At 41.3% G+C, this 24765-nt stretch overlaps 1 protein-coding gene across 6 annotated transcripts in view; it reads right to left on the bottom strand.

The window, feature by feature from the left end:
• The window catches only part of GK (glycerol kinase), a 77317-nt gene extending 52929 nt beyond the window's left edge, over positions 1-24388 (bottom strand). For 4 of the 6 annotated variants that reach the window (XM_027533801.1, XM_027533804.1, XM_027533802.1 and 1 more), the window contains exons 1-4: positions 24144-24388; positions 12339-12412; positions 9873-9979; positions 1977-2054 (exon numbers count right to left, since the gene is read on the bottom strand). In XM_027533801.1, the coding sequence (XP_027389602.1) occupies positions 1977-2054; positions 9873-9979; positions 12339-12412; positions 24144-24221 (337 nt within the window). In that variant the 5' untranslated portion in view covers positions 24222-24388. The remainder of the gene's footprint in view (positions 1-1976; positions 2055-9872; positions 9980-12338; positions 12413-24143) is intronic. The other 2 variants (XM_027533805.1, XM_027533807.1) reach the window with 2 other exon arrangements.
• Positions 24389-24765: the final 377 nt, after the last annotated feature.

Below are 24765 nucleotides of genomic sequence, written 5' to 3'. Positions count from 1 at the left end.
TTTCTTTTAGCACTTCAAAGATTTCATTCCGCTGTACTCTGTTTCCATTGAGAAATCAGCTAGAAGTTTTAGTGTTGCTCTCATCAAAGTCACATCCTCTGGCTACTTTAAAATTCTTTTTATCTTTAGGTCTCAGCCTGTGTTTGTGTATGGCTTTCTGTGTATATATCTTGCCTGGGGATTCACAGTGCTTCTTGAATTGGTGGCATATTTTTCAACAGTTTTGAAAAACTTTCCTCTCTCACTTTCCTTTTCTTCTGGGTCCCCAATTAAAAATATGTTGAATCTTCTTATCTTACTCTATATTTCTCTTACTTTTCTACATTTTCTAAACATTTGTGTGTCTGTGCCTCAGCTGCGTCTAATATAATGTAAAACTCATCAATGGAGTTTAATACCATTATAAAATTTCTATCCTTAAATTTCTAATTGTTTGCTAAGATTATCGATCTTCCCCATGAATTTCTTGAACATGCAGATCATGGTTAAAGTCTGATTAACTCTAGTATTAGGATTTCCTACGGGTCTGTTTGCAATGTCAGTTGTTTCTCTTGGTTTTCAGTCATTCTTGTTTTGAATACCTGATATTTTTTAAATAGAAAACTAGAAATTGTAGAAGAAAAAGGAATGAATAAACAAGCACATCACAGAAAGTCTTCCTGGCAAAATATTTACTGAAATCCTTCACTATAACTTCAACTAACCTAGTTGCATTATTTTAAAATGACACCTCAAAGTCCAAAGCTGCATTTCTACAATTCAAAGTTTACAGTTTAACAAGAACTTTCTGGTTTCTGTGAGTAGGCCCTTCCTTTCATAAGGGGGAAAACAAAAAGTAAAACCCTAACTAGTATAAAAAGTTGGCTAACATTCATCTGTGAAAGAATACTCTCTTAGTCACTAAAACTGTAATATTCTCCTTATATTCAAAATGAGCTGCTCATGAGAATGAGAAGAAAATAAAGATTCAAAAGAGGTACTTTGTCTAATAGGACCTTTGGCTGCAATTCTTTCACCTTTTCTTTGCATCTTTAGTTTTTTATCACCAGTACAGAAGACATACTAAATGCTTTCTTATAACACTGTAACATTAAACACCTTGATTTTTTATAAAGATTCTTTCCAAAGGATTCACGCTACTCTTACAAAACACTTTTTAAGCACATTTTCTGCTTGAATGTCACTTTTTCCAATCTATACTAAGGTAACTGCAAAGTAAAAATTGCTCACTCCATAAATCATTCCATCTCTGACAACTTCTATCTCCACTCCCCAACCCACAATCTGTTACTTTATTGACCAAAAAATGGTGCTTTTCTATTTGTGACAGAATGATGCCTTTTAGTGATTGTATATTTAGAACAAAATCTTCCTTTTAGTAAGTGAGAGTGTCATTCAGTGCTCAATTGTCATATGCTGCTAAGAGTGAGACTAAAATATACATGGTTATTTCCACTGAATAAAGCGTGATATCTAATGGTGGTATGTTTGAGATTCAGCCTTTCCACCCTGTGGACACAGCCACGTTTATAGCAAAAGGAGCTAAAATGATGAGATTTTTGTTTTCATAAGCTCAGTAGAGTCGATTCAAGTGCCTATATGGGAAGAACAAGTACACAAGTACTTTATGGAGAGGCAGACATGGGACTGGGAACATGTGTAATCTTGAGTTTTGAGGGGAGGAGGAGGTAAAATCTCTTTTAGGTGTCAGAAACAGCAGGGATCACGAAAAGTTCTAGCCATACTGATTCATTTGTCTAATACAAATTATCAGGAAGGGGAGAGCAAAAGAAAGAGTTAATTCCACATGGGAATAACTATCTGAAACTGGTAAATATATAACAACCCATTTCTTAGAAGACTCTTTGAGATTATAGGAAACATGACTACATGCTTTTTGAGCCAGATGTTTTAGCATGACCACATCTGCAAGCAGAAAAAGGCCTTGCATTTGACATCCATGCACAACAGCTTACCCACAGCGTTGTAGAGAGGTTCTCCAGTTAACTTGTCCCAGACTACAGTGGTTTCCCTCTGGTTACTGACACCAATAGCTTTCGAGAGAAAATTAAACAGAAAAGAATTAAAAAAAAAAAAAAAAAAAAAAAACAAGCAAAAATCTGAGGATAGTTCTCTTTTTTTTATATAGGCACAAGTAAACATAACAATGTGGGGAAAAGGGAAAAAAAAAAAACATTTGGAACATTCGTAGTGGTATTGAGTTGATTTTCTTCAAATGGCCCCAGGAAAAACAAACCTCCAAGTCAAGCTTCTTTTTCTTTCCTACAGACTCCTTCCCTCTTTACTATCAGCACACCATGACATAGACCCAGATCAATAGTGAAAAGAAAGACTCCCAGGTTGGCTTATAAAAAAGGAATGCAATAACTTCCCCAGTTTACAACACCCTATTTATTATGCTGAGGCGACCAACAATAACCTCATTCATTTATTTACTTACTGCTACAAGAAATTTCCATCTGTGTGTGTGCACACACACATATGCATTAAAAAAAAAAAAAAAAAACAGCCACCGATAGAATCCTTCATGCTGGGTAAACTCATATTATGGTTAGTTAGAAATTCAATTTTTTCATGTATTTTAATAATAGTTTACAAGACATAGAGTTTGAATCAGGTATAAGTACAATATGTGATGGCAATTACCTCATACTAACCTATATACAACTCAAGGGCTATAGTTACAGTAAGTTACTCTAAGTAAAATACCATTCCATACCATTTTATTCAGTTTAGCTTGATTCAGCTAAATTGGAGGTTTTCAGACTTGGCTGTACATTAGAATCAACTGCAGAGCTTTTATAGAATTCCAGTGCCCAGGGCCTGGAGCAAACATTTTCATTTAACTACCTGGGGTAGCATCAGAGCATTGGTATATTTTTCTTAATACTCCCCACATGCATAGAGTTGCATATGCTGGGCTAAAGGGCTCTTTCAGAATTTAACCTTAAAGGCAATATAATCAACCCATCTTATGCTCAAATCTCTGGAATTGCCTGTTACGAGACCATTCAGACACCTTCTAGTGAAAAGATACTACCTTTCACAAGGCAAACCAATCTATGCCACACAGCTTTTCTATTTGAAAAAAATCCTTTTCCTCGTCGCTTCTGCCTGTCGATCTTTGCCACACTCTTTGGAGATACAAGAATAAGGTGACTCCTTCCACAGGTCAGCCTTTCACACTTGAAGCAGTTATTCTGTCCCTCCAGGCTTCTCTTCCCTTGCCGAGGCTGAACAATCCAATTTCGATCCACTGCCCCCACCTCCATACGGCATGGTTTAAAGTCCCGTCACCACCTCCCCTAGGAACATGCAACTATCTGTCCAAATTACTCACACTGTACCCCAGAATAGACACACTAGCAATGTTCTGACCAACAGAGATCTGAAGGGGACCAGCAGCTCCCTCGTTTTAAATCATCTTCATCCAATGCAGAGTTACTCATTGTAACACCTTGCCTAGATGTCCAAAGATGAATGAGATTCCATTACCAGGAAACTTAGAGGCACAGGGTGAAAGGAATAGATTTGGGGGTGATTTTTTTTTTACAAAAGGAAGACAAAAATGTTTGCAGGAATATAGGAAGAGAAAGAAGAATATGGGGGTAGGGGAGGAAGGGGTCTGGAAATGAATGGGACACCATCCTGATTCTTACAGTAACAGAGGGGATGAGATTAACACCCAGGGAGGAGCTTCACTAGGGCAGAAGCTTATTTGCTGACCTCATGGTGGAGGGAAGGGGGCAAGAGATACGGACATGTTTCTCCATGAAGTGGCATACAAGGCGATCTGCTAAAACAGGGATTGTGCAATTGGGCACTGTTCAATAGAGCGCAGGCTCCAAAGCCAGACTGCCTCTGCTTTCTAGCAGTGTAACCCTGGGTCTCAGTTTTATCTTCTGTAAAATGGACATCACCAATAACTCCCACCTTGAAAGTGCCAAGTGTTAGTCAGTCTGTCTGACTCTTGCAACCCCATGGACTGTAGCCCGCCAGGCTCTTCTGTCCATGAAACTTCTCAGGCAAGAATACTTGGAGTGGGTTGCCATTCTCTTCTCCAGGGGATCTTCCTGACCCAAGGATCGAACCCAGGTCTCCTGCATTGCAGGTAGATTCTTTACCATCTGAGTCACCAGGTAAGCCTTACCAGGTTTCAAAAAGAGAAACTGGAATTGATGCCTATTAAAACAGTGCCACAGCGGGTTCATGTTGATATATGGCAGAAACCAGCACAATATTGTAAAGCAATTACCCTCCAATTAAAAATAAATTAAAAAAAACAGTGCCTGGCACACAGTAACTACTCCATACACGTTACTTAAGGCTGCCGTTCAGTGTCATCATTGCTATGCAGACAGTGGAGTGTCAGTCAAAAGGAATAGGACTGAACGAAGTGGGACACTCAAAGGTTAAGGAATTCCCTAGCAGCACTGTGGGCACAGCAGAGGCTAGAGACCTCAGCAGGACCTTGGCAATGGTTGTTAAGGTGACCTTCACCATGAGGACTCATCAGGAATTCATGCTCTACTAAACTCTCCTATTCTTCCCCACTGCATTAATTAGTGGTTAACTAGTTGTCTGCTTCCTGAGTTGCAATCTTGGAGTTTCTATTCTAAGCCCTTCAGGCTACCCTTCTTTATTGGCTCATTTGCTGGTGGCTCAGACAGTAAAGCATCTGCCTACAATGTGGGAGACTGGGGTTCAATCCCTGGGTCAGGAAGATCCCCTGGAGAAGGAAATGGCAACCCAGTCCAGTACTCTTGCCTAGAAAATCCCATGGATGGAGGATCCTGGTAGGCTACAGTTCATTGGGTCGCAAAGAGTCAGACACGACTGAGCGATTTTACTTTTTACTTTCTTTCACCTGGTATTTAGAACATTATCTAGAGCTATTGCCATCTGAGTCATCAGTCACAAGGTTCCACTCTGACCACTCCTTCTTTCCCCTCTCTCTCAATTTGGTTCCTTCGTGCCAAGCAAAAGTGCTTTTCTTGCAGACAAAGTCCAGTGAAACAGCTTTCTCAGGACTTTCTTCCAGACACAAACACGTCTGGCACTGCTTTCTCTGATACAGGTCTCTGAACTTCTGAACTGCTTTCACAAGCTGATTACTTGCCATTTTTACCCTAAAATGCTCTAGGTTTTTCTATGCCCCTCAAAGAAAACTTTTCTGACTGCACAGGTACTTATCTTAATAGTTTCCAATTTTAATTCCCTCTTTTTCAGAATACATGTTTAGGTTTCACAATTTGCCACCCTAGTCAAGCTACAATAAGAGCATATGACATACAAGTCTTTTAGCTACAGATATTATAATCATTGGCACATATAAAACCCAATGTATAAAAAAACAAAAACAAACAAACAAAACAAATAAAATACCCAATGTATTACTCTTGTATCTGGCAGATACTTTTTTAGGATTTTGTTTTCCTCAACACTGAGTGTCACTATAAAATTAACTAGTTAAGTGATACATTTAAAATCTGGTTAAATTTTGCTTAAGATTGCCTATGAAAAGTTATAACTGCAGTTAAGAAAATATAATGAGGAAAAAGCCTTTGGAAGTAGTCCAGAATGTTATAATTGTTGTCTTTGTAGAATTATAGATGACATGCATCCTTATTTAAAAATAAGTTATAATTTATAATTGGAACACATTTCTGAAAAAAAAAAAAATGAAAACCATACATAGTAAAAGAAAGTGGCTCCACAGTAAAGAGTACACCTGCCAATGCAGGAGACGCTGGATCAGGACTATCCCCTGGAGGAGGAAATGGCAACCCACTCCAGTACTCTTGATTGGAGAATCCCATGGACAGAGGAGCCTGGTGGGCTATGTCCATGGGGTCGCATAGCGTCAGACACAACTGAGCGCACACATACAAAATAATACAGTCCCTAGAGAAAGGCTCTGGGACTACTGGAAGTTCCATGTGGGAAGCAGTATAAAGCTTTTTAAGAAAGTAGCATCTGGAAGATGTGTGCTTATGGCAAGTTGTAACAATTGCAAATGATATCTGGCCACTGCTGAGAAGTGCTTTGGGACAAAGAATACCTTTTCTGAGAGGCCAAGTCTGAGAGGTGAAGGAAATGTCTGTGGATGTGTTGAGTAGGGTGAGGCAGTGGGCGTGGGGGTTTCCTTGTTTTGCAAGGGTGTGAGAACAATCTAATCACTTAGGATTTGATGCTCTCAACTTTGTAACAGTGTATTTTGTGTTCTGTTTGTACCTCCTGACAGAGGATGAAAGAGATTATCTGGTTTTGTCACTCTGTATACTTTTTATTTAAATTTTTTATTGGGGTATAGCCAATTAACAATGTTGAGATAGTTTCAGGTAAACAGCAAAGGGATTTAGCCATACATATACCTGTATGCATTCTTCCCCAAACTCCCCTCCCCTCCAGGCTGTCACAGAACACTGAGCAGAGTTCCCTGTGCTATACAGTAGGTCCTTGTTAGTTATGTCTTTTAAATACACCAGTGTGTATATGCCCATCCCACACTCCCTAACTATCCCTTCCACCTATCCTTCTCTTTGGCAACCATGAGTTCGTTTTCTAAGTCTGTGATTCTCTGTTTTGTAAGGAACTCTACTTGTACCATTTCTTTTTAGATTCCATATATAAGGGATGTCATACAATATTCTCTTTCTCTGTCTTACTTCATTCACTATGACAATCTCTATGTCCACCCATGTTGCTGCAAATGGCATTATTTCAGTCTTGATAATGGCTAGTCAGTCTGTATACTTTGTATTTCCTTCAGTCCAGTGACAGGCAAACAGAGCTGCCCAGCTCTCTAAGCCAAGAAGGAAAGCAGCAACCTATTTACTTGTCTTGGGCTCCTGTGAGCTGTTAAACTGGAAAGTGAACTCTGATTTTAGAGACCTTGTTTGTAGGGACCTGAAATCAACACACTTCAGCTGATGAGGACAACTAAAACCAATGAAACTGGAGTTTGTAAAAGAAATACAACCAATTTCTTTGGAAGGAATGATGCTAAAGCTGAAGCTCCAGTACTTTGGCCACCTCATGCGAAGAGTTGACTCATTGGAAAAGACTCTGATGCTGAGAGGGATTGGGGGCAAGAGGAGAAGGGGACGACAGAGGATGAGATGGCTGGATGGCATCACTGACTCGATGGACATGAGTCTCAGTGAACTTCGGGAGTTGGTGATGGACAGGGAGGCCTGGCGTGCTGCGATTCATGGGGTCGCAAAGAGTCAGACACGACTGAGCGAGTGATCTGATCTGATCTGATGATGAACTCAGTGATTACCACCAGGTAAGTGATCAATGAGTCACTCTTTAGTGGGGAAAAAAAAATCATTTATTTGCCACACTGGAACTCAAAACTCAAGCCATTTTGAGGTTAACATTGTGTGGCTCAGGAAAGAGAGGACTGGACCAGGAGACAGGGTGGCTGAGCATGCATGTTATCCACCACTAAAGAGCTCCACGACCTGTGATGGCTTCCTGTCCCCTCATCCACAACTAGGTTTAGGTGATGGAAAATCCTTTACATCATGAGGCTTCTGTGACCTAGAGCTCTAGCCAAAGCTTGGCCCTTGACAGTGCCCATTCAAGAAATTATCTGGGAAAAAAGTTTTTTAAGCACAATCGGCCTGATATGGATGAGCTTGTGGAATGTTCTCTTCCTCGGCCATAGGCTGAGAGTTGTTGAGAAGGAAGTGCTGGGTCACTTTGGTTAGGGTATAATTTTCACACTGGCCAGACACGGAGGAGCAGAGAGCAGGGAGCTATGTGTTCAGTGCTCTTGCAGACAGTGCAAGTGGAAGACGAGTCACTTGGACTGCAGTCATGTGTCATCTTCAGGAATACCACAAAAACAAGAGAAAAAAGAACCACCTGAGTAGGTCCAGAAGGCTAACACATCGCAGCCTACCTCACCTGTAAGGGAGGTAGAATGAGGTCAAAATCATGGCCAGTGGCTCTGGAGTCTACATCCTGAACATGGCGTTCAGCCACCTAGATGATTAATGTCACTGGTAATGGATATTTTGACAACAGAGTGTGCTGGTGAATGCCTCATATGTTTACACTGTTTAGACTGTGAAAGCTGTGAGGACAATTCAAGAAAACTGAGCAACAATCACTTCCACATGCAACTCATCTAAAACTTGGTGAATGCAACTCTAAAAGAAATGTGAAGTTTTTCCCTTAGATGTAGGAATAAAATGAGGGTAGGATATTAAAAAACTGTTAACCTATATCAAACTGCCCGTGGGTATTTCTTGTAAAAATCTGCAGTAACAGAAATATCACTGTTACAGTATCCCATGAATTTGTCATGGGATTGACATGTTTCTCCCATTTGACAGCTGTACAACCCTATTTGTGCTCCACTGTGTCCCAAGGGCACTTAGCACATTGTAGGCATTCTGAGTTTGCTGAATGACTAGTTTTGATTGTGCTTAGTCTTTTTTTTTATTTAGGGAAATAAGGGAAACTCTGGAGGAAAAAAAAATCAATGTTTCAACTTGGGAGTGTGAGTCAATTTCAGAGCCAAGATGACATGAATTAAGGAACCACCACCAACAACTAATTATTCACTCTTTCTAGAGACAAATTAGCCAAGGAAGAAACAGAATAGCCCTTGAATGATGAGCTAGAAACATTTAAACTCTAAGGAGATGACAATAACCACATTATGCTTTCACCCTTTACATTAGTAGCACATCAATTTTAGATGTCTGGGTTATTTTTCCCTCTCTGTATGAATGAAGCAAAGTCAAACATAGGCAGATATTCTATTAAAACTACTAGGAATGAACAGGTGTCTATAATAATCTCACACTCTCAATTATTTTAGGGCAATTTCATACATGAAGTGCTTTGATTTCAAATCTCTGTCCACTCCAAGCTGTTCCTTCTTTCTCTCCTCAGTAAAGAGCATCTCTATAACCATCCAAGAGCTCCAGGAAAAAAAAAAAATCAAGTCTCATCTGTGACCCATCTCTCCCTCTCATCCCAGTACTCTCTCTGCTCCCCTGACATCCAATTCATCAGCAAGTTCTGGCCCTTTCTCCTCACCTTCACTACAACCACTGTTGATCAAGTCATCATCCTCTCTCTCTCAGGATTCCCAGGATGGTCTCCACACTGGTCTCTTTGCGTCCACACTTACACCTTTCCTATCCACTCTCCACACAGCGGTCAGGGAGTTGTTTCTAAACTGCAAGTCAGACCCTGTTATCCTCTATCAGCTCACTTAAAGCCTTCTCATGGCTCCTTGTGACACTAAGAACAACATCCAAACTCCTAACTTACCAACAATGCCCTATGCACTTTCCAGATTTCAATTCCAACTGAAAGCCTTTATCAGGTTGTAAGAAACAACCCTTCTTTTACGTTGTTTTTGACATGCTGGCCTTCTTTCTGATCTAGGAATTGGCCAAGCTTATACCCACTCAGGGCCTTTGCACATGCTACTTTCTTTTCCTCAAACACTCTTCCCCCAGATATTTGTATGGCTGGCCCCTTTTGACCTCCGAGACATCAGAAAAAGTGTCACATCCTCAAAGAGGCCTTCTCTGGCCTTCTAATCTAAAGGAAGCCTTTCTCCGTATACTCTACCATATCACTGGGTTTTATTTTCTGCATGGAACTTATCCATATCTGAAATTAGCTAATATTTCTCTGCTGTTCTTGGTGGTCTCAAATGCACCAAAAGCAAAGAGAAAAGGGACCTAATCTTCCTGTTTATTGTTGCATCCTCAGTTCTTGAAGAAATGCTTGCCATTGCACAGGCACTCGAGTATGTGCTGAATGAACAAATGAATTTAACTGAGATAATCACAGAGAGAGTAAAACATTAAAAATACCTTTTATGTTGGAAATATCAATATTGAGCTGCCCGAGTTTCTCACACGTTTTCTCTATACACTCATAGACAGACTGCAGAATTTCCTTAGGGTCCTGCTCCACCCACCTTCAAACAAAAGAAAGTATTTTGGTTAGTCCACAAACAAGCAAGACAGATATAATTTATTTCTCTAGAGTTGTTCACTTATGAGGGTGTGGCTGCATAAACTGAAGAAAATCAGATAAACAAAGCATATCCAATATTCTAAAGAAATGACTTAAAGAAGGGCCAATTTCCCTTACATTTTTATTATTCTTCATACAGTAATTAACCATTTCAAAGGAGGTAATACTAGGCCACAAACAGCAGATATTCTACCTGTTTTAAAATCATTTTTTTTCAAATCTAGTAAGAAATAAGTTCCCCAATTCTTTATATCTTGTAGGTCTGATGAAATCTGATAGTATTCACATTTCACTAGTCATTAGTCATTTTTAAACAGACTAAATACAGATATTATTCTTTTGACACACTGACTGATTTCCTTGCTTTTATATTTGTTATTTATTTATGAAGCACAACAAATTCTAAAGTCAAATAAGTATATTAATCACTTTTGTCATGATTTTTCCTAAAATGTGTTGTTAGAAAGTAGGGAAAAATTTTTTAATTCCTTCCAAGAACTATGTCATGTAGACAAGTGATTGGTCTAAGTTTTCAGACCAAATCCCAGTGCAATTGTACATAAGGTACAAGGACCTCAGAAGGATGAATGGCTCACAATAAATGACAAGGGTGAATATCTGGGAGAAACAAATGGCATACCTTATCTATGGAAAAGTAGAAATGACACAAGTTAAAAGACTCCTATGCTACAATCTGGAAGTAGCAAGGGAATGCCAAATGCCTTTCTTCTCAGCCTTCCTCCAGGTCTGCCCAGCTTTCGCCCAGGCCTGCCCAGCTTTCCCAAGCTATGAATTCTGTCTCTAAATTTTCTCTTTCCAAAAACCCGATCTCCTTCCACATATTTCTAATTTCTATCCTTCCAAGACTAACTATCCTCTCTCTTAAACTGCAATGGGATCAAGTCTATGGATAGTCATTCCAATGCTAGTAACATGTCAATAACTTTTATTATTAAACAAAGGAATTCCCTGAAACAGAGGAGAACATTTTTAATGGAAAATCTGGTAAGGCACTGCTTTTCCTCTTTCTTAAATTGAAGTAAACTTTACAATATAATGAACAAATCTAAAGCGCACACATTTGTTGAGTTTCAACAAATGCATATACCAATCTAACCCACATCCAGATGTAGAATATTTCCATTGCACCAGAAAAGTTCTTTCATGCGTTCAAGTCAATCACACACTCACAGGCAACCACTTTCGGGATTCCTATCATCCTAATCAGTTCAGCATTCTTAAATTTTAGATAGCCATATAGGATGTAGTCTCCTATGCCCAGCTTTTTTTCATTTTCCATGATATCAGAGATTCAACCACGTTGTTGCATGTATGAGGCCACTGTTTTAAACCTAACGAACAGTATTTCATTGTTATTGTTTACCGATGAATAGTATATTCATTGTTTACTGATGGCAAACATTTGAGGGGTTTCCAGTTTTATTATGAACAGAGCTACTATAAGCATTCATGTAGATAAGTCTTTCTATAGGCATATGCTTTCACTTCTCTTGGATGAATTCCTAAGAGTAGAATGCAGCAGATATATGATTCATTTGATAAGAAACTGCCACATAGTTTTTCAAAGTGGTTGTGTCATAAATATCAATTTTTGAACACTGTACAGTACATGTATATGTACTATATAGTGCATATATATTAGTAATACCACAATTACTACATATGAACATTATTTCCCAAAAGGATGATTTAGTAGCTGATGTTAAGATATATGCATTAAAAAAAAAATCTTTTCTTTATTTAAGGAAAAAACCCTCACAAGCAAATCAGGAGAGAAGCAGCTTGACAATAATGAAGATATAAAACTAAATGACTTCAAAGTCAATGTGGACTTTCTGATATCTAATACACCTTTGCTTTATTACTTTACTACTCCTTTTCTGTCCCTGAATTTCTAAGCCATCAGTCAGCTACATTTTTTGCTGACCTACCAAGTTAGTGCTTCTTTATATATATATATATATATATATTTACTTATTTATTTATTCTTTTTGCTAAGCCAAGCCTGAGTTATGGCACATGGGCTCAGCTGCTCCTTGGCAAGTCAGATCTTAGTTCCCTGACAACAGAAACCAAGTTCACTGCACCGCAAGGCCAATTCTTAACCATTGGACCATCTGGGAAGTCCCAAGTTACTGCTTCTTTTCTTGACTAATACCTATTCCTTGTCTTCTCAGGAGGGTGTTTGGTCAAGTTTACTTTACAGAGACATAGGGCAGGTGGGTTGAGATGGACTAATAAATATGAGGTATCTTTACATATTAAATTAGGAAACATACCCTTCTCTTGGAAACTCTTGTTTTATTTCCACTTGATGATGACTAAGTAGTTCGGCTGTTTTTGAATTGAAAACCTGAAAAATATATTGCAAGAGTAGAGTAAAAAATGCAGGTAGACAGCAAAGATGTTCAAAAGTTATTCAGCAACTGAAGTTCTTATTCACTGATAGAAGAATCATTTCAGAGGAAATGCCTGCCAATGCTCTCTTCAGATAGAATCATGCAAGTTATAAGGTAGCTTCAGAAATAACTTCTTTTTAGATAAATGAAAATCTGTTAAAGATAAAGCTGAAGAGGCAATTCTTCATTCTTTAAAAAAATGGTTCCAGATGTAGGAACTTTAATACATCAACCAGTGAATAGTATGGATTTCTTTTAGAGATTAGGAAAACCAAAAATAAAAGAGCTGGACCAGTGCTGATAGTGATAGTGTCAGGTTCCATTCTGCATCCATCTTGCATGTAGAAACAGGAATCATAGATGCCCAGGCAGGAAAGCATCCTGTGTAAATTCCTTTGAAGGAAAGTGTGACAGTGCATCTCACTCTTAGGAGAGCCAAGGAGAGTCGTTATCAGGAAGGAGAGAAGAGGACCGACGGTGGCATCAAGCTGAGTGCTCTCTGTGACATGAATTGGTGGCCCTGGATTATAAAACATTAAAACCTGTGGAGGAAAGCTACCAAAGAATAAGTGCAGTACTAGCCTCTGCAATTTTAACACCATTAAAATAACGCTTCCTAAAAACCTAACAACTTCTTTTCCAAATATTATTTTTCACCTGGGTATATCTATATTTAAGTATCACATGACTTAGCCTTTCAGAGTTAAGAGTTCATTTTTTAATTAAAATTAACTTCCCCAATCACTCTAATTGCAGCAGTAAAGTCACCTCCAATTAAGAAAGTGTTTCCAGGCCTAGGTTTCCTGTGGGAGAAAATTCCTCGCTGAAGACAGACTCAGAAAGACAAAGTAATAAGGGGAAACACATGGTGAGTCTTGTCGCTGCTCACCTCCCTACTCACCACACACATCATCTTTTGGGGAGGAAGTGATAAACTAATGAAAGCAAGAAGGAAAATTCTCAAGTCCTCTGAGGAGATAAAATATCTCACAAGTCAAAGGTTAACCTGACACATCATAAATAAAAGGCAGTTGGCAGAAACCGGTGTAATATACCAGTAATTTACAACTTTAGCATTAGTGTAAGTTTCTAGGATGTCCACTCCATTTGTCCCATTTTATTTTCTAAAGTTTCTCTAGGGCCTGGAATAGTGCCTGGCCTAGGGTCGGTAATTAATAAATATTTGTTGAATATCTAAAACACTGTGGTCTATCAGGTACTTATTAGGAGATACATTATTAAATCAAATGGGAAATGGTTAAATGGCAGAAACTTTAATAGGAAGCCATAGTTGTATGTTTCCTCATATTACTCCCATTCCCAAAGTCTGCTGCTGCTGCTGCTAAGTCGCTTCAGTCATCTCCGACTCTGTGAGACCCCACAGACGGCAGCCCACCAGGCTCCCCTGTCCCTGGGATTCTCCAGGCAAGAACACTGGAGTGGGTTGCCATTTCCTTCTCCAATGCAGGAAAGTGAAAAGTGAAAGTGAAGTCACGCAGTCGTGTCCAACTCTTCATGACCCCATGGACTTCAGCCTACCAGGCTCCTCCATCCATGGGATTTTCTAGGCAAGAGCACTGGAGTGGGGTGCCACTGCCTTCTCCATCCCAAAGTCTACAAGTCCCCACAGGACCCTGGAACAAGAAACAAGAGGGGTGGGATGGGAAGGGGGAGGGAGGCTTAAGAGGGAGGGGATACACATATAATTATGGCTGATTCAAGTTGTTGTACAGCAGCAATCAACACAATATTGCAAAACAATTATCCTCCAAGGAAAATTTTTTTTAAAATAAGGTGTGCGTTTTTGGTAGATGGATTCATAAGACTTCGACAGTGGACCTAGGGAGCTATGAATGGAGGCTTCCTCCGCCATCACCCCCTAGTTTTAAGTAGGCTAATGTCAGGACCCTTATGCACACACACAAAAACGGATTTAAAGGTTGTTGAAATAGGCACAGAAACGGGAAGTAATTTGGCAAATCCTATCTGGCATATTAGAGCGTGATGTCTGATCACAGAACATGTGGATGTAAGAGGATGAAGTCTGGACCTCTCTACTTCTTTAGAGCTCTGACTCTGAGGAGAAAATGGACATCACCTTTAGGTGTTTAGGATCTGACCCCATGCACCACTTCCCAGTGCATGGGGCAAGTTTTAGATTTACTATTTTAGAATCTGCAACTTGCTTCGTGGATCATCATCCAACAAAAATATAATGCAAGTCACAAATGCAAGCCACATATAATTCATAACATAATTTTATAATTTAAAATTTTCTCACAAAAAAAACAGTAAAAAAAAAGCTAGTAAAATAATCTTAACATTTTTAAACCAATATATCTAAAATCATTTCAACAGGTGATCAATACAAAATTGATTAGCTTGTCTACTTTTTTAGTACTAAGTCTTTGAAATCTGGTATAGACTTTATACTTCTGGTCCAACTCAATTCAGACTAACCACATTCAAAGTGATCAATGGCCACCGAAGACCAGTGGCTGCCATATTGGACAGTGACGTTGTGGAGTAGTGCTTTTCTCATATACCTAGTTCATGTGAGGAATTGTAATGAAGCCTCCTGATTATCCATTTGTCTGCAGGTGGACAAGTATCCAAAGTAAGCTAAGGATGTTTCCATAAGACTCTATGGCTGATGGGTGAAAGTAAAGTCGCTCAGTCGTGTCCGACTCTTTGCGACCCCATGGACAGTAGCCTGCACCAGGCTCCTCCATCCATGGGATTTTGTAGGCAAGAGTACTGGAGTGGGTTGCCATTTCCTTCTCCAAGGAATCTTCCCAACCCAGGGATCGAACCCAGGTCTCCTGCATTGTAGACAGATGCTTTACCATCTGAGCCACCAGGGAAGTAGGTAACTCCAATGACAACACATTACCCAGGAGCAAAAATGCTAGTCTGTTCTTTTCAGGTAGATCTCAAAAGATAGCAATGGCTATACAATTTGCTGTATAAAATGAATAGCATGGTCATTCGTGTAAAAACTGTTAGATGGCAAGGTAGAAACACCCCTGAGTTACAGATGCTCCTCATCTTTTTCATCCTTTTCAAGTTTGAAACTCAATTTAAAGATCAGTCCAAACTGCAGATGCACAATGGCACAGAACAGAAACTCCCTTTTAAAAATTCATTTTAAGAAAATTCATTTAAAGGAATACACAAGAGTTTATGGGATCTGGAAGAGATCTGGGCCAGTGTTCAGCATCCTCCCCGCATCTCTAGGACCCTTCAGAAGCCGGGAGGGAGGGAGGGACAGAGAGTTTTAGCTCAGTCTCTGGACCACACCCTACCTTAGATTTCATATTTTACTGACTTCAGCTTAAAGATTTAAACTCTTCTGGAAGTGCACTTAACCATGGACTTCCAAGGCAGAAAGTGAAATGACAATACAAGCTGAAACCCATGGACCTAACGGAAATGCTCTCTTACTTACCAAGTAAGCTCCAAGAGATGGGATGGAACTGACAAAACAGGGCTAAGCTCTAGGTTTTCTAAATACCAGAGCTTTTCCAGTACAAAATCATACCGGGACTAATTGTGATGTTTTTATCCATTAAGTGGCAGCAAATATGAAGAGGTTTTCTAACATAGGGCTGCCTATGCTATCAAGAGGAGGAAGGACATCTAACCCAGACTTGGGGGGAGTCAGAGAGGGGCTCTCAGAAGATGTAATTTGCAGACGAAGACTGGGAACAGTGGGGAAGGTAGGCTGAGGCAGGCAGAGCAGCTGAGGATGTAGGTGTCTGCAGTGATCCATGTAAGATGCCTAGAGGTGTCTTGGCAGCCGTGGGTACTGAATGAAGCGTGTTGCTGAGATATTCAGTTTAGGAGGTATAAGTATTTAGATGCATTAGGGGCTTGGATAGGGAGGAATGACAAAAAAGGAGGAATACTCAAGGATGACAGGTTACAGGTTCCAAGTTAAGAGTAGGCAGTGTTTTGCTATATTCAAATGGATAACCAACAAGGACCTACTTACAGCACAGGGCACTGTGCTCAATGTTATGTGGCAGCCTGGATGAGAGGGTAGTTTGGGCGAGAATGGATACATGTATATGTATGGCTGAGTCCCTTTGCTGTTCACCTGAAACTACCACAACATTGTTAATTGGCTATACCTCAATATAAAATAAAAAGTTAAAAAAAAAAGAGTAGGCAATGTTACAAAACAAAAGTATGGGAAGGAGCAGTAATTACAGTATGGAAAGGGGTAAAGAGATTGCCAGTTTCATTCTAAACAACCTCTGTTTGAGTGAAGACACCAGCAGTCAGTTGCTAATGTTTGAGGACATAGCTGAAAGAAAGAGATCCATTAAGGGGAGAAACTTGGAACTAGTAGATAAATAAGTTCTGGAGAGCTGATGCACAGCAGAGTGATTAGAGTCAGTGGTAATGTACCAGAAACTTCAAAGTTGCTAAGAGACTCGATCTTAATGGTTTCCACCAAAAAAAATGAGTGAGAATGATGTGATAAGGCAGTGCTACGGAGATAATGCTACGGTGGTAATCATATGGCAATATACAAATATATCAAACAACACAGTGTACATCTTAAACTTAAACGACCTTCTGTGTCAACCATATGTCTATTAAAAAAGAGAGAGAGAGAGAGAGTTTTAGAACTGCATGTGAGCCAGAAAGGCAGTTGAGAGCCTCACGCTTGATGTCATATGAAGGAAGAGCTAGGGCTGGGGCTCAAGCTCAGCCCTGTCCATATCAGTTTTTTGGTTGTGTTTTTTCATCTTTTTTTGACCATGCAGCACAGCATGTGGGATCTTCCTTGACCAAGAACAGAGACTGAACAGGTGCCCCCTGCAGTGGGAGCATGGAGTCTTAACCACTGGCGTGCGTGCTAAGTCGCTTCAGTTGTGTCAGACTCTTTGCGACCCCATGGACTGTAGCCCCTCCAGGCTCCTCTGTCTATGGGGATTCTCCAGGCAAGAACACTGAAGTGGGTTGCCATACCCTCCTCTAGGGGATCTTCCCGACCTGTGTCTCTTATGTCTCCTGCATTGGCAGGCAGGTTCTTTACCACTAGTGCCACCTGGGAAGACCTTAACCCCTGGACCACCATGGAAGTCCCATGTCAGCTGTCTGACTTTAACTTTTCTAAGTTGCTGATTTTTCCATCTGCAAAGGACTAAGTAATGTATGAAAAGTATTTCATACAAGGTGAGCACATAACATGTATCCCAAAGATGTTACAATTACTGTTGTTATCAGCGCTACTATTTTGATTACTGTTCCTATTATTACTACTACCACCAGTGCAGCAGATAGGTGATAAGAGTTCAGATTAAAAAATAAAATCGTGCATAGAACCTGGACTGGCAACGATGCATGATTTTTTTTTTTAAATCTGAACTCTTATCACCTATCTGCCAGAGGGATGGTACGGGGAGGGAGGAGGGAAGAGGGTTCAGGATAGGGAACACGCGTATACCTGCAGCAGCGGATTCATGTTGATATATGGCAAAACCAATACAACACTGTAAGTTAAAAAATAAAATAAATTTAAAAAAAATCACCAGTTCTGTATTCACCTCTAAGCGCAAATCATGTCTCAGTTCCGGAGTTTGTTTTTGGTGGGGGAGGGCAATGAAAACCTGAAGAAACAAGTTCAGGTAGGAAAAGAAAAGTTCAGCATAGTGCTGGCACATAGTAGAAACCCAAAAGATGTTACCACTACTGCTGTTGCTACGACTACTACTGCTGCCACTTACTACTACTATTTCTATTATAAGCAGGAGAGTTAGAAGTCATTAGTCTATATTCACCACTGTGCCTACATTATGATCAATTTCCAGATTTGGAAGAGGGGGACACTTAAAAACCTAAAACAAGGAAAATTACTTCTATAAGAACTGTTTAAAAAGAACTTTCTGAAACAATGCCCACCTTTTCTGTCTCAGCCAAAGGGGCGTAGTGGAGACACGAAATACAGTCCTTACTAAGTACCTGTCTTTCAGGCTTGCCTCACCCACTCTGTGACTAACTCAAGCATCCCATCCCCACGTGATTTCCCCTCTAGCCTACTCATGCCACACTCTACTGGGTAAGTAAGACATTTTTCAGGAATGCAAACTCCCTCTCTAAAACACCATGATATTATGTAAATCCATAGCATCTAAAATAAAAATACTAGCTACGAACATGTTACATTGCAAACTTGACCACAAATGGCATCATGGCATCTTCCCAAAGCCAGAGAAGTAAAGAAAACATAGCAAATGGCATATTTTTCTTTAAAAAGTGAGGTTATATTCAATAGCATATATTTATACATACCTCTAATATAACTATAGTTGTTAAATCCAACTTTTCCCAAGACCCCACAAGTTTTCCCTTTCTAGTCTTTCAGTCCAAGAGTTCTAGACAACACATCAAGCTCTGGAGGCCTCTCTCTGCTGATGTCTATTCAAGTAACAAGCACCTCTGTTGCTGCTGTTGTTTAGTCGCTAAGTTGTGTCCAACACTTTGCGAACCTATGGACTCTATGTAGCCCACCAGGCTCCTCTGTACATGGGATTCTCTAGGCAAGAAACCTCGAGTGGGTTGCCATTTCCTCCTCCAGGGATCTCCCATGATCAAACCCATGTCTCTTGTGTCTCCTGCATTGGCAGGCAGATTCTTTACCACTGAGCCACCAGGGAAGTCCAAGGAGCACCTACCAGATGCCAAACGTTGTGTTAAGCTTTGGAGAGGGGGAAAAAAAGATACCACTCTGCCCCTCATGGAAGTCCAAACTGAAGGCTCTAAACATTTATGTTTATGAGACAAGAGGACAAGAGAGGGTGGCAGCCCTCTGATGAGATGTTCTTACCATTTCTGTAATGTGATGGGCAAGAAAGAAAACCAACTTAGTGGGGGTTGGAAAACACAGTTACATTTATTATAAGAGGGGTCTCATTCCACTGTGGGCCAAATTCATTTTACCAAATTCACTGTTCATTAGTTCCTGTCCCCTAATGGGTGCTTAATATTTATGCGTTGAATACATAAACGAAAGAAAAGCGGAAACCCATCCCTTAACCTTGAGATCTCTAAGTATGATGAGACAACCGGGGCCAAGGCAATGTTTTCTGCCAAAATAAGCATAGAGCTACAATTCAAGTCATTCTTCACAGATGCTGGCTATTGGAACAAAATGGTTACGCAACCATTATCCACGGTGACTACACCTAAGCCCTGCCCTGGCCCCACTTAATCTGAGTCACAAGATGATCAAAACCAGCAGTACTTATTCAAAGGCAACCTTTAAAAAAAAAACAGATTGTGAAACCAGTGTGTAAGTCTGTTTTACTTGGTGAAGATTCATCTGTGACCATAATCAGAATTGGTAAGTGCCCAGCCTCCTATCTTCTCTCCACAGAAGGTCTTCCACATCCATGGTTCCGTTTCTACAGATTTGAGCAACTGCAGATCCAAAGTGTTTTCTAAAAAAAATTCCAGAAAGTTCCAAAAAGCAAAACATGAAGTTACCCTGTGCCTGTCACCTATGTGCATGGCATCTACACTGTATTTACAACTCCTTACACAGTATTTACATTGTGTTAGGTATAAGTCATCTAGAGAGGATTTAAAGCATAAGGGAGGATGTGCCTAGATTATATGCAAGTGATATGCTATTTCATTATATAAGGGATGTGAGCATCCTATGATTTTAGTATCCACGGGAGACCTGGAACCAATCCCCTGGATATGGAGAAACAACTGTACTCAGAAAACTGGGGAACCTACTGAAGGCAGGAGGAGTTAGGACGGTAGGCTTCTGACTGGGAGAGACCTGGATTTGAATCCCAGTTCCACCAGTCACTCTGCAACCTTGGGCACATTCCCCAACATGTTCTAATAACCTGTGTAAAGGAGCTCAATAATACTACTTACATCACAGTTGTTATGAGGATTAAATGAGATAATGCTGGGAAAGTCCTCAATAAGTACCTGACACACCACAGGTACAACACAATCCAAGCCTTTGTTTTTTTAATGTATTTTTAATTGGAGGATAATTACTTTACAATGTTGTGTTGGTTTTTGCCATACATCAACACCAATCAGCCATCAATATACACACATCCCCTCCATCTTGAGCTACCCTCCCACCTCCTACCCCATCCTACCCTTTTGGGTGGAGTCTTTTTTTAACAGTCAATCTAATGGGGAAACAACAAAGCTACCAAATTAAAGAAGGAAGTTGACTGTTTAAGCAGAAGCTTTTGACTTATAAAGAAATGGCCCCTCCTTTAAACCTGTTACACTAATTCTCTTTCCAAGAAGTTCCTACTCTGCAATCTGGGTAAACCCTTGCCAAGCCTAGCTCACTTTCCTATCAGACAAGTTGGAAATTTTCTTTTGGTGCAAAACATATGCCTAGGGTCCCCAGGTTAAGCCTTTGACTACTAGAGGAAGAAGTGAACACATTCTAAATTTGCAGCTCTACTACTAAAAGAGAATTAATTAAGTAATCAGACAGAGAGGTTTAAGATTTTTTGACAAGATAAAAAGGAGAATCTGAATTCAAATTCAGTTGACCTATAAAAATCTTTTCAAGAAATATGTGTAAAGCACTCCCTGTAGAGAAGACAGGTGTTCATTTCTCATGTTGACCAAGATATTTTAAGGAATACAAAGATGAATAAGTCTCCAAAAGGAGGTTCCTGCTTTAAGTTCAGCAGATACATAATAACACAAAGTAAAGCTGATAAGACCTATTAACAGAGACATAAAAAGAATGCTCTAGGAAGGGGGAGAAATTCTGAGAAAGGGTTTGAGCAAAGACTTCCACCAAGAGATGGTAACTGAGCCTCTATTTGGAGGAAGAACAGAATTTCAAGGAGCAGATATGGGAAAATGGGGAGGAGGCATTTCCCTTGGATGAGAGAACGTGAATAAACAAATCTTGTGTCCTTTATAGGGGAAAAAATGTAACTGGCATAGAAGGGACAGGGAAGCTCAGTGAGGTGATTGGTCCTGTGAACACTGAATGAGACATGCAAATGCAGTGAATAATGGCCAGGAAATTATTTTAATACTTTTCACTTTATAAGCTTCCTTATGACAGTTCTTATTTGTTGTATTCTTTCCTGAGAAGATAAGCAATTATTTCTGAGTCATAATTACGATGTGGAACAATATGACTGGTACAACCCCTGGGGATCACTTTGTGACTGAAGCACTTGTTCAACAAATCTATTATCTGAATTTTGCAGACAGTGGTTTAGCAACTTCTTTCCTTATAACCAAGGGAGGGAAAAAAAAAAAAAAAAAAACCTTTCTAAACCATTGCCAGATTTTTCTCTACTTCACCCAGAATCTCTTCACACAAGTAGTCTTCTATCTACCTCTGAAGCTTACTTGAAGAGTTGTTTCTCAAGGAGCAGGAAACTTTACTGATCAACTTTTAAACATCACTCTGTAAGCAGGATTGGAGCCTTCTGAATGTGCACCTTAGCTTACTCATTGAGATCAAGCCACAGTAAACAGCAGCCGACTTCTTAAAGGCTCCTGCTATTCATGTCAAACACTGAACAACCGACTGTGATAATATAAAGTTGATTCATTCCTTCCCCACCAATGCAGAAAGACACTCCTCGGGCAACAGAATCTGAGGGGCCAGGAATAACCTGCAGTAGATAAAGAAAACTGCTGGGCTACATGCATGACAACAGTGTTAGTCTCTAAGTTGTGTCCGACTCTGTGACCCCATGGACTGTAGCGCCTACCAGCCTCCTCCATCCATGGGATTCTCCAGGCAAGAATACATTCCCTTCTCCAGGGGATCTTCCCAACCCAGGGATTGCACCTGGGTCTCCCACATTGCAGGCAGATTCTTTACCATCTGAGCCTCCAGGGAAGCCCCATGTACAGCAACACTGACAAGTCAAAAGGAAGACCAGCACGGTCAGGCTGGCAACTCAAAGGGCAGCCTACAGAGTTAGGAAATATTTTACCCACTTTCAGAGAGGGCAAAGGCTGTATAAACTTGGGAACAACTGCCATGTTTGGTTTGGCCCCTACAGTCCATTAGCAACTAGTTGCCAACATTTAAGGACAGGAAGATTTCACTGAAAACGCTTGACTACCAATTTTTCTTAAAGAATCTGAAGCTTGTGCAGCGCGAGTGTTCCCGCCTGGCAGCTAGAGGCTGTCCCTTTAGCCTGAGTCCGCTGTCCAGCCTTCCTCCTCCCTCTACCTGTCTGTCCCCTGCAGGCATTTGTGTGGGCAATTCTTGAATGTGGCTTCAAAACTCAACCCACAGTTAGTCAACACACATGTCTTAATGGTCTTTCTTAATTTGGGAAGATGGTAGTGATGACTGTATACTTTATTAATCAAATCTAGTTAGGTGAACTTTTTTACTTATGATTCAGGGTTACTTTATAAATATTTATATGAAAATAAGACAAAGTAAAACCTGCCCTGTCTGATCAAAAGATAAACAATGTAAGAAACAGGAGAATTAGGTCTTGGCAGCTCAAACCAGCGTAAGTCATTAAATAAGAACCAAGCTAAAACTGGACTGAAAGCTTCCGACTTTAGACAAGAGAGATGAGTATCAAAATGAAGGTACAGATGCAGGTTTTAGTCAAGTGGTCAACTAAATAGAGTTCTGAAAAATATATATATGTAAGGTATATACAATGTATACATACATATACATACTAAAGAAGACATCAAAACATGAATTGAGACAAAGAAGTGAAGAGGGAGCTAAGCAATCATTAAATATTTACATCAACTTGCCAGGTTAGTCAAATGTCCATTGTAAGAATGAGCTCTTAACCAACAACAGTTTATTTCAATTACTTTTAAATGATCTTACTGAACTCAGTACTAGATTACTTTAAGAGCAAGTTTCCTAATGGCCCCAAACAAATCAATCAGCAGAGAGTCACTTAAATAGCACTCCATTATGGCAAAACTCTGCTGTCACACATGGCAAATAAAAAGAGAAACAATTTCCCTGTCACTTTATGCTGTGAAGTGCCGAGAGGACAGTCATCTTTGTAACAGGCAAAGTATCGGAACTGAAATTTACGAAGCTTCGAAATGAAATCAAGATTCCGGTAAAAGCAGTGTAGTGTGACTTTTCCCTAACGTGTTCTGCCACTCGCCAGCCCCCTGAGCATTCTACCTTCTGCAATGTCTGTGGGAGACGATGACAAGGCATCATCACGCAAATACTATATTTGTTTGACTGCTCCACAGACGCTGTGTTAGGCTCCCACAGCCGTGACACAGCTTCCCCCCATCCAAGGACGTCCTGAGCCGGGCAGGCCAAATGCTTCTGGGGAAGACTGCAGCAGCGGTCAGTGTGGCCACCTGTCCCCGGCTGCAGGCGGGCCGCTCTGCACGGATGCTCGATGAGTCCTAGCTCCCTTCGGGGGAGGAATCCCCCCATCAGTAGGCGGCCGCGCTCCACCACCGAGGCCAGGGCTACTCAGCTCAGCCTCGGGGGTCGCGAGAGGCCGCGTTCCCCCAGGCCCGGGCGGGGCGGCTCCAGCGTGGCAAGTCCCACTACGGAACCCTTGGCCTCCTCCTCTTGCCCCGTAGCCGGGGCCCCGGGCCGTGGGAAGAACGGGATGGGGACGCGACACCCAGCCCCGGCGTTCCAAGGCTCCCGCCCCGGTTCAGCACCTTCTCAAGTGGCACCCACCCCGGGCTCACCAGAAAGCGCGTCGAGCTGGTGCCCTGGTCCACTGCTCCCACCAAGGGCCCCAAAACTGCTTTCTTCGCGGATGCCATGAAACCAGCTTTGGGTTGGCGGGCGGTCTTGACCCGTTTCCCTGGTGACGGCGACGGGCGGGGAAGGGGCGTGCGGCTAGCCTGGAGGGCCTGCAGGCTGGCGGCAGTAGATGGCTCGGACCGCGCTCCGAGCGGCCCCTTTACCGGCGCGGAGCCTTCTCGCCCCGCCCCTCCGGCCCAGGCCCCGCCCCCACCCGCGTTCCCTACGACTTCGGGGGCGGGGTGAAGGGGGGGGCGCTGTCTGCCAGGCCGGCCAATGACCGAAAGCGGAAAGAGAAGGAACGTTCAGACAGTCTGAGGGAGCGTGACGTCATGGGGCGGGGCCTGGGCGCGGCGGAGGCGGTGTCCCGCGCGGCAGGTCACGTGGGCCCGGCGAGCCGGCAGCCAAGCCCGCCTGCGGCAGGGCCGCAGGGGGAAGCTGGTGCTGCCCATTGCAGGGAGCATTACTGGCCCGCAGAAAGGGCACAAGCCCACCTACGCCCTGGGGCTTCAGCTCGCGGATGGGTTCCAAAATGCGGAACTGCTTGCTCCTCTGGTGGGCTGT

This window comes from Bos indicus x Bos taurus, chromosome X, assembly GCF_003369695.1.
Source record: "Bos indicus x Bos taurus breed Angus x Brahman F1 hybrid chromosome X, Bos_hybrid_MaternalHap_v2.0, whole genome shotgun sequence".
Lineage (NCBI taxonomy): Eukaryota > Metazoa > Chordata > Mammalia > Artiodactyla > Bovidae > Bos > Bos indicus x Bos taurus.
This window is presented reverse-complemented; position numbering and strand designations above follow the sequence as displayed.